The sequence below is a fragment of the Mastacembelus armatus genome, chromosome 6 (genome assembly GCF_900324485.2).
Source record: "Mastacembelus armatus chromosome 6, fMasArm1.2, whole genome shotgun sequence".
Taxonomy (NCBI): Eukaryota; Metazoa; Chordata; class Actinopteri; order Synbranchiformes; family Mastacembelidae; genus Mastacembelus; species Mastacembelus armatus.
The window spans coordinates 19,501,748-19,512,254 of NC_046638.1; the positions used below are offsets into that span (position 1 = coordinate 19,501,748).

The following is a 10,507-nucleotide window of genomic DNA, read 5'->3' on the forward strand; positions in this document are numbered from 1 at the left end:
TCCTGTGGTCTGTGATATTTCTAAACTCCCAGTTCTCTAGTAGCTGAGAGCACATTTAACAGATGGAAAAGACAAGCTGTGAGAAGTCAGTAAATAATGATTCATCCTAATGTAAGATGCTTTACTGTAAATAAACAGAGGAATGCTAGTAGTCTGTTACCCTAGCTGACATATTTCTTTTGGCCAGGCTATTAAAATGTTGGGATCCAAATGAGGTCCATGTTACCTGAGATGCGCGTCACATCCCACTGCCACGTTTTATGCCTAAATAGTTTAAGGATAATGCTTATAAGTACATAGCTCACATGCTCTTCTCACAGAGGCCTAATGGGGTAAAAACAAATGGCCTGGACTGTTCTGCTGCAGGGAGAGAGACCAGGACCTCATAACTAAAGGTCAACTATTGGCCTTTTTTCTGAAACAGCTCCTCTAAAAGTGATTTGGGGGGAGGGAATTTCTGTGTGTGTTAGCAGCTGCTGGGTTTGGTCAGAGGAGCTGAGGAGACAGGTGCCTTACTGGGCAGCACTGGTCCCAGATGTATGAAGGAGACAGGCTAGATATGTGACATCACTGCCACCAACACCTCTGAAAGCCCTCTCAGATGAGCAGCAACACCCCCTCCTAACCCCCACCTCCTGCCCCCAAACAAACCACCTAACCTGAGCACTCCCTGACCTCTGGCAGTGCCCCTGAGGCCCAGGGGCCCCAAGAAGAAGGTATTCATCCCTCCACCCCAGCTTCACTGCCTCCCTCCCTTCTCTTTCTGCCTCCAATTTTCAATCTCTGTCATTCCCTATCTCAGTGCCATTCTCCCTCTTCCTCTCTGTCTATCAGGCTGAATGGAGGGGTCAGTTCAAAAGACTGCCAGACAGGGCTGCTGGCTGGCCATGGTGCGCCTGAGGCTTTGAAGTAAAGTGGAGCTAAAAGGTGCGCAGCCTGTTTTTATGCTGAAACACACATGGGCCCAGAAATATAAACAGGTACTGCTGTCCTGTATAGTTACATTTACCATGAATGAGTACTTTCATTTAATAATTACAATAATAATAATGATGAAAAGGATAATACTTGACTGAAAATCATATGAAAAATATTTCTAGCAGTCAATGTCCCTTTGAGAACAGAATTCTAAGATAAACAAGCCTGTTCATGCCTGTATACATCTACTATATAAAGATGCCTACACACTATATAAAGATCTTTCAGAATAAAATGAGAAAAGCAAAAAAAAAGGATTATAAATATTAATCATTCACTTATGCTGCAAATAAATGTTACTTAATGTCTTCAGAGATATTCATGCAGCAGTATTTGAGCTGTGAGGAAATATTTCTTATATTTGGGACATTCTGCATTTTCTCATGTCAGTACTGGTGCAGTATTAGAGGAGCCACTGGATTGTCTAATTAAATCATTGACTTTTTAACATTGCTGTCTCTTGAAAATATCCCTAAAAGCTCATAAAAGCTTGGTTTTCAGCCTTCAGCAGTAACGAAGAAATCCTTTCCTCTACATATATGAATATTAAATAGATACAGAGACTTTTTACTACCTTTTCTCAGTGTAATTCTTAAAATTCCCAAAAGATTGCTATCAGCTCATTTCATCACTTCCATATTCCGCTCCTTTTGATGTGTAACTTGTTGGTTTACTGTTTAGTGAAACTGATTTTTCACAGGAAATACATGATTCCTAAGAGAGCCCCTGATCTAAAGCAATTAAGAAAAAAAAGATACCACTTGAAAGGAAGGGGAGACTATCTGTAAAAGTGACCATCACATTTCATTTTCAATTCTGGCTAGCAACAGAATGCCGCTGCAGCAATAGAATAATGAAAAACACACAGCATTTAGAGACAAAAGATAAGAAGATTGACTAAAAAGATGAAAAGTGGAAAATGGATGTATGCACGAAGGAATATGAAAGCAAATATTGCTCAAAAGGTGAGTGAGGGAAAAGGACAGGGCTAAAACTGCTCATTTCCATGCTTGTTGACTCTTTTGACTACCCAGTCCTTCTCTATTGCTGCCTCCTTTCTCTGTTCTATGCCTTTTGCCTCTTGGCACTGGACAGAAAGGGGCTTGAGCACTCGTCTGAGCTTTGAAGTCCTTTGGTTATCAGCCAAGCGTAGCACTGTACCTGCAGCCATCTGTGAAGGGGCCGCCAGCAGCCGCCCATCGCTCCACTTCCCTTCCATGACCGAGAAGGGCCGGAGCCAGGAGTGGTGATGGGGCTAGCAGGGGGACTTAGTCCATGTTGGCTGACCACACATGGTAGAGCCCATTGCTGTGATGTGTCTGTGTCAATGAACGCAAGCACATATCTTACAGTGCAATTCAGCACTTCTCTGCTCATTATAATATGTGTCTGTAAACACTTCCCCTCTCTCCCTCTGTATCCTCTGTATCCTCCCACCCTGTCTCGTTCCCTCAGAAGAGGAGAAAAAATGACGAGGTTATGAAAGGCTTGATTAAAAACTGCAAACCATTTTTCACTCTACGCTTCATGTAACATGAAAAGATGGTTACGATCCTTTGTTTAAATGAAGTGTCAGTGAATGTAGTACTAGCTGCCCTCACCATCCAGCTGCAGTACCTTACATCATCTGTTGTCTCTGCATGACATTCAAAGCTTTGTGCAACTTTTTTTCAAGCTTCATGCACACATGTCCATTGAAAGAATAAATGAGCCGGTGATAAAAACAGCCAGTCATCTCAGCTCTCTTCTAGAGAGTGCAATGTCAAACAGACTGGTATGGTAGGGACATTATGACAAACAATAGGATTAAAACCCTGGACAATGTGCACCAAAAGCAAGCCTGTGGTTTCGTTTGGGAGGTTAGTGATAGGGCGAGGTAATAAGACAAACCTGGCTGGACTGAGAAAGGCAGGCAGTGATGAGGGAGTCTGTGTGCTTTTGGGTGGGGGTCATGATTAGAGGGAGAAAAAAAGCTACAGTAGCCAGATCTCTTCCCAAACCAGCCTCCAACTACACATGCACAAACACATACACAAATGTGGGGGCTTCCAATCTGGCCATCAGGCTGTTGCTTAAGTGTCACATGGGCACCATGTGTGCTGGCCAGTGGCCTCTCAGCTTATCAACAAACAGAGCGGGATGGAAGGACAGATAAGAGATAGATGTGGGGGGTGGGGCAGGGATATGTGGGGTGGGCGGTTGGCAGGAGGATCAGTGGGGGTCATTGGCGGATGATGAGAGATTGCAAAGTGCGCATGCAATATATGGCATTCAAGTAAAATGCAGATCATGCCCATGCTGCACTGTGCAATATTATTCACATAACAAAAAAATGACTCGACACCCCCAGCATATAAAGTGCCCTTTATACTGCAGGAATCCCAGTGTAATTATTGTTTAATAGGCCAGAGATAACAAAAGGCCTTATTCACTGCAAACCTTTGTTTCAACCATGGCTCTCATAGGAGATCAAAGCAATGGATGTGTTACAAGGTACAGAGAAACTCAGCATCATACTTTTTAATAGATGCTCCTCTCATGCTGGAGCTTAAGAGTGGTTACTACATTACTTTTAGCAAGATGAGGTTATTTAAAACTAACACTGACATCATCTATTTTCTTCTCTGACACTGATCCTCACATACAGGAAAGTGAACATCTCTCTAGATAATATGGCACCCTATTCAGAACCAGAAAACAAAATGCCTCAAATCCATTTTAAAAACAGTATCTGCCGCTTAATATCAAAAATCTCAAAAATACTACAAATTGTCTGTGAATTCCAGCAAAAATAGGCGCTGTGGTGTGTTTGTGTCATCACATAGGAGTAGGTGTCAAGTTTTAAATAGATAGATACTGTAGATATGTTTACTGTCCCCTGGGAGAAGTTTGTTTTCACAGTGTATTATGTCATGGTTGCATCCAGAACATACACATAATGGTTTCATACACACCCTGACAAGAAAATTAGTACAGATCTTCTCCACAATGGTCAATGGCATTAAAAAAGAGTTATAGCAGAAAAGACAAAGTTTCTCCTGAATAAAGTCTTTTTCCATTGAGGAAGTGTCCTGTATCTGTGATCGGATGGAGGAGAGTGAAAAATGGGTTGAGGGGGTGTTCAGGGTCACATGCTCTGGTGAGTGCCACGCAGGTCGTGACTCTGTTATTGATATCTGAGGGTTTAGGTGGGGGGGAGACCAAATATTTTTTAGAAGCAGTGTATTGTGATACAGGACAATCTGCTCTTGTTGGAGACAGAAGGCATGTTGAGAAAACAGGGGGAGTAGTAGTGCAGGATGGTTTGAATGCAGGTGTCTGATTTTTGCAAACTATACTAAAAGCCAAAAAAGCTGCAGTACAATTCTTGTTATGCCAGTTTTCTCCCTAACAAAGCCTGGAGTTGTTATGCTGCTAGTCAGAGCTGGAGTCAGCTGTTCCACACAAGCTGACACCAGACAGTGTGAAACAAGAGCACAGGGGGGAGAGGCCTTCATACATGCATGACAACCTACATGGAAATGCCTTGTGTAAGCAATCGACAGGGCTGAGGCTCCAGCCCAGCCAGGTTCTCTCTACCTCTTCGATAAGAACTAACTGATGTCAGCAGCTGAGGTAGTCTCCTGCTTCAAGGACCTCAAAGCCCAGCTTTCAGTCATTTCTGAGAGAACTCTGCAACATATGGCAGAAGCACTAAAACAGGAGGCTTATTGACTGAAGAGGAAATAAGAATTGCAAAGTCCCCTTACATCTCAATTGAATTTCCTACACACAAAAAACTGAGCCAGACGAATGACAATCGACTACTGGAGGCAATTTTACTCCTGAGAATTTTACTGAAAAGAGTATATGAAAAGTTGAGCCAGTTGAAATAGCCACAGGTATTCTGCTCATATTCAAAGCTGGGTCTCCTGTGTCAAACTGGCCTCTACTAATCTGTCATTTCAGTTCAGGCTGATCCTCCCTTACTACATCCCCAGTCCCCCATCCTGTTTCCAAAAACCCTCAGATCACACCTGTGAAATATTTCAGCACATCGGCAAACTCACATTTTCCCCCATCTTCAATGGAGAGCTACACACACACACACATGCACCTCATCTTATACAAAACTCAGATTCTATCTCCCTCTAAATCCTCAGTTTCTTCTACTAAATGCTTCAACAAATCAATAGTAGAAAGAATTCCCCAACACTGGATTTCACTTCCTTTTCAGATAGGAAGCTTTGAATAATGCAAAAGCGATACTTTTAAAGGCAGCTTATCCATTTTCATAACCCTTTCTGAGCAAACACCCTTCCAAACAAGTCATAAGGAGGTGTATCAGGTCAACAAACAGAACAAAGCTGGTTCTGAGTGAAAGTGAAAAACAACAGATAAACATTCACAATATCAGCATTTGTGCAGTGATGACTGGGATGACTCTGTGAAAAGCTATTTAACCATCACCATCTCTTACTACTGTTTAGCTATCCTCCATCCTCAGGCATTTCTATTTCTCTACTGTGGACTGTGAAGAGCTAAACACATCACCCCACTTGTCGTAACAGCCAGGAAGAGAGACCCTCCACAGATCCCCTGTCTCGGTCATGGGGTGTGGCCCTGTTGTGGCCCCCAAAGGCCCCCAGGGTTCTTCCTGCAATTCTAATCAAAAGTTTAAAAAGCTACAACCTTGGTCTCTAAGCCTGGGACATGGCCTGTGAGGAAGATATCAATCAAGAGGCTCCAAACAAGCATGAGGGGAAGAGGGAGTCAGAAGGCCAGTGTTGAGGGGAGATTCTGAGAAAGTCTTGCTCTCTCTGTCCTTTTGTCTATTCCTCGTTCCTCAATGGAATAACTTCCTTTAGTTGGGGCTTGAAGCATTCCCCATACCCGGAAACCACAAGGTAATTCAAAGTTGCATTAATGCATAATGGCTATGTGGATGGATAAAGCATTAATCTGCGTGTGATGATGTGGCGCCTGTCACCATCATCATCACCATCATCGTCATCATAATCGTAATCATCAGCAGTTTCTGAGTCATACTCCATTTTTCCAGGCAGGAATGAATGAAGCTTCCCTGGAATAGTATTGTTGACCAAAGAGAGACAGATCTGCAAATAAAGCTGCCTTTCTGCCTGGTGCCCATTTCTACAGCTGTCTAATCCTCTCGCAGGCCTGCCCTGCACATGGTTGACAGCACATGTGTACTGGCTCCTCCACAGAAAGAGACATATGCACATGAGCACTCCACACCACCTGTATCTAGCCAGGCAAGAGAGCAGGCAGGCAGAGTGAGTTAGGCGATGTCTGAATATTAGCTTTTCCACAGCTGGGGCTTGCTGGACCTGCTCTGTTCATCGGACATCCATCAAGGTGTCAGCTTCAGTTATGAGACCAGGCTCCCAGGGTGATCAGACCATGCCCTGTCTGCCAGCAGGCCTGCCTGATGGCCTTTTCTCTGGGCCAAGAAGGACCAAAGGCAAACACATCAAAAGCAGAAAAAAGGCAGAACCAATAGGGAAATGATACTAGTACAATGACCACAATAAGATGCGTTTTAACAAATAACTCCTAATAAATTACTGTATTTGTGAAACTACATTCTCAGCAAAGAAAAAATGTTTTTCCTCACTTTAAACTATTAAAGGAAGTAGTTAATCATGTGGATTTAAGTTATTAGTTGCCTTATAGCCAAGGGTGAGTAATCACCATAATAGCTGGTCTCATTCTATGTGAAGGGCCCCCCAAACCTATTTTCCACACGAGACTTTGGTCATTTCCATGACTGCTCTACATAACAGCCCTTTCCAACACTGAGGAGGACAGGCAAGGTAATTAATTCCCCCTGCCGCCTCTTTCTCTTCCCTTCTCCTCCTCTCAGTGGTGAAGGGAAAAGCCAGGGAATGTAATTTACACTAATTACCTTTTGCATAGGAGTCTCATTTCAACTTTCCTTTTTATGTTGAAACACCAGTGTCTTCAGCTATGCTTCTAAGCTTCAACACCCCTAATGAAAAATCACTACAATATGGCCACAGGGACCTAAAAGCACTTAGTGAAGAGTTTGTTGCCATCTTCTTGTACTTCACAATACTGTATTTTCTATAGTATGCTATTCCATAACCTACATTTTCTAATTAGGGCCCACTTTAAGTGGTGATATTTTTATAATGTCATTTTAAAATGTGTTAAAATATCACTTTTCAGTAGTTCTTTATGGTAATTTTGAACAGAAAAAAGGACTTCCCCTTGACACCAGCAGAGGGACTATAGAGCAGAAAAGATGATATTAAACATGAGGCTGCTCAAAAATAAATATTGGAAACATCTAGGGTCATCATTTGCTTTGTGCTGCCATACAGTTTGCATAAACTACTGATGCAGCATGCCGAGCTCTGCTCTCTTTATGAATATTGTTATAGGTTATTTGTCTCACTGTGTTTCTAACGAGCATCTCTACAGGCTACAGCACTTCTGAATGATACATTACTACAGCCATCAACATATAACAAACTGCATCAATTCTACCATAGTACTGGCCAAGGTGTACAACACTGTGTAACCCATTAGTAGCCTATTATTTCTGTAGTTGGACATTTCAGAGTCCTCGACCATGCTCGGATTATAATGGGCCGCTTGCATTGTTTTACATTTAGAACCCACCTTGCAACGACATTGCAAAGCAAACACATTGTCTGTGAATTACTCTCTGAAAAAGAAAAAAAAAACTACGATGGCAAAGAATTTCCAAAAGCGTGTAGCTTTCTCTCAGTTGGATTAGTCACAGCCACAATGCTGCAGCGATAGCGAATATGGTGTATTTAAGCGTGGCTTTCGTTTCCGGGAGAAATATAAAAGGTGGGAATCGATGCACTGAAGCAGTGAAACATCTAAAGTCAGATAGTTTCATGACTGATGTGGAATAATGAGAGATACAAGCACGAGAGTGAATAGACACTCGGCGATACTCGGACCGATCGGTCGCCGACCCTCTTTCATTCCCTCTCCTTCTTCGAGCAGAGCGATCATTTCTACCAGGAACAACCGTGAGGACAAGACACAACATTTCCAGGTGTCTGCACACATGAGGAGTTTTTAATCCCAGGTTTGTCTTTGACCTTATCCAGGAGAGGATCGCAGCCGTATCAGCGCTATTTTCACGGACACAGCTCAGGCTGGCACCACAGTCTCACTGAGAATGGACTAATATTCTTAACTGAGACAGAAAAGGTTCAAGCTGCAGTGAAATGTGACAGTCTACGTGCTGTACCTTCAGAAAACACAATGCAAATATCTGCTGGGTTATTCTGAAGAAAGAGCAGAGGGTGCAACGCACCTCTCCCCCCGTATCAGCCGCAATTCAATTGTATCACAATTGACACAGTCGCCTCAGTGACTGAGCCCCTGGCAGAAACAACAACACATTTACACAAGCATCTTACCTTCGTATACAGGGGCCATCGGTGCAAGGGTTTCTGTTATTCATGGCAAAAAAATAAAGCGAGATTTCTGTTCAAAACTCAATAAAAATCTGCCATCTTGAAACACTGATGAGAGAGTCGCCGCGGTCTCCTGCATTACTGGCCCAGTTCATTAGTGAGGAAAATGCTCATAATTCATATCCAGGCGTTTTCAAACGCAGGGTCCGATGCGAGGGAAGCGACAGAACAGAGGCTGCGATGTTCGGATCCAACCTGCGCTGGATTTGTGGAGGCTCAGATGATGAGCCACGATGACAGGTTTACTTCAGCTATTGTGCGACATGTCTGTGGAGTGAGGAGTCTCTGCAAAAGTTGCAGTGGTCAGAGCACAGCGAGTTTGGTGTACAGTGAGTCAATCGACTGACGAGCGACTCGATGGAGGCAGCCAGGGGACGCATCACTGTCTGGACTCCAAACTAATGCTGTAGGACTCCATTTATTCAAGTTACTGCCTACATATCAGACTATATAATAAAAACACCCCAAAACAACAAACTAATATTGTAAACTTAAGAAGAAACTAGGTGAATTAAAAGGGAACAGTATCTACATGTCAGTACTGGTAGAGACAAGGCACTTTATTTGCCTAGTACCATTCAAACACAGAGGCAATAAATAGGAACATATCATATTATATTTGTATACAGATTTCAGAAAGCTACTTGGATTTTTTAAAGATAGAAGATTTCAAAAAATAACACAAAAAAGTAGGCAACTACTATAGTCCTACCACAGGTCAGCTGCAGGCTGACAATTATTGTTTATTTATGTTTTTTGAAAAATGGCTTTCTCCTTTTCTTGTTCTTTTAATTATGGAATAAATAAAAATGATTGATTAGAGTCACTTGTAAAATCTCGTGCAATCTCACACATGCGGTGACAACAACAACAGCAAACACTAAAACAGAGAGACATGTTTGCAGTCGTAAACTGACGTCATTAATTGGAAATGATGTGACTGGAGGCTGTGATGCACTGGTGCCAAACTGACAGTATTCACAGCCGTGCAAAGTGCAACTGGGATGGATGACTCTGCGTGCGTTTGGTCATGCCTGCGCCAAGCTGAAGCGCTCCTACTGTAGGCTACAGTATGACGACATGAGATTTGCACAGAATGAACTGGAGCGGAATCGGATTACATAGGCTCACACAAATGTGAGTAATCTGTCATTTACCAGCGACCATAAATGCACTCACAGCAAATTGCGCACCAACCTCTAAATTAAACATGTTGATTTAGATATGTGGGAGGCTGTTAATATACTGTAGCAGTGCGTTAGAGTAAAGCAATTTCACCCTATAACCTAAACCTAACCCTCCCAAAGTGCACTAACCTGAAAATAAATGAGAGAGAACAAAGGTCTCCAGCCTGACTAGTGCTCCAACAGTTGCAGGAAAACTACATAAAGTGGTATAAAAGGACTGTTTCATCTTTTGTAAAATAAACTGATTATCTAACCTCAGTAGCATGTTTGCACACATTTGCTCATTCAGGTTGTCACAGGGCCTGCACACACCATGTAGGCCATAGCTGTCCACTTTTAAGTGATGATGTAACTGCAGGACAGACATAAAATTAGGTCTCAGAGGCTCACAGGGTGTGAAGACCTATATTTGTTTAGCATAATGCAGTTTTCCCGTCAGCACTGCGTAGTGTATTCATGCTACTTCCTCTACAAAAAACACTACAATGTTCCTAAAGGGACTTACCGTATACTCAGTGGTATACTATTCAATACTGTAAGTATACTATGTACTGTAAGATGTGACAATATGTGACAGCCCATTCAACATGCCAGACTATACTGAGTATATATTTTAAAGTACACAATGTACCATATGTGTAGACCCTTGACTATTCCTAAAGTGCCTATGAAAGTACATAATAGGTCAAAGTTAAACCACTATGTTGTGCTGCAAAAGACATTTCTCAACAGTTTGGGAATAACTTAAAAGTTTTTTTTCTATTTCTACTTCCCAGTAAACTCTCAGTGAAACTGGCGACTTCTATAAAATCCTTTAAACTCTTTATCTCATATGGACTGTAGTTATTGCAACAAAAA

The 10,507-nt window shown here is 42.3% G+C and overlaps 1 protein-coding gene across 6 annotated transcripts in view; it reads right to left on the minus strand.

Moving 5' to 3' along the window:
* The window catches only part of hipk2 (homeodomain interacting protein kinase 2), a 68,877-nt gene extending 60,104 nt beyond the window's left edge, over positions 1–8,773 (minus strand). For 3 of the 6 annotated variants that reach the window (XM_026311443.1, XM_026311444.2, XM_026311442.1), the window contains exon 1: positions 8,406–8,771. In XM_026311443.1, coding sequence (XP_026167228.1) covers positions 8,406–8,424 — 19 coding nt within the window. In that variant the 5' untranslated portion in view covers positions 8,425–8,771. Of the gene's footprint in view, positions 1–8,405 lie in introns of all 6 variants that reach the window. The other 3 variants (XM_026311447.2, XM_026311445.2, XM_026311446.2) reach the window with 2 other exon arrangements.
* Positions 8,774–10,507: the final 1,734 nt, after the last annotated feature.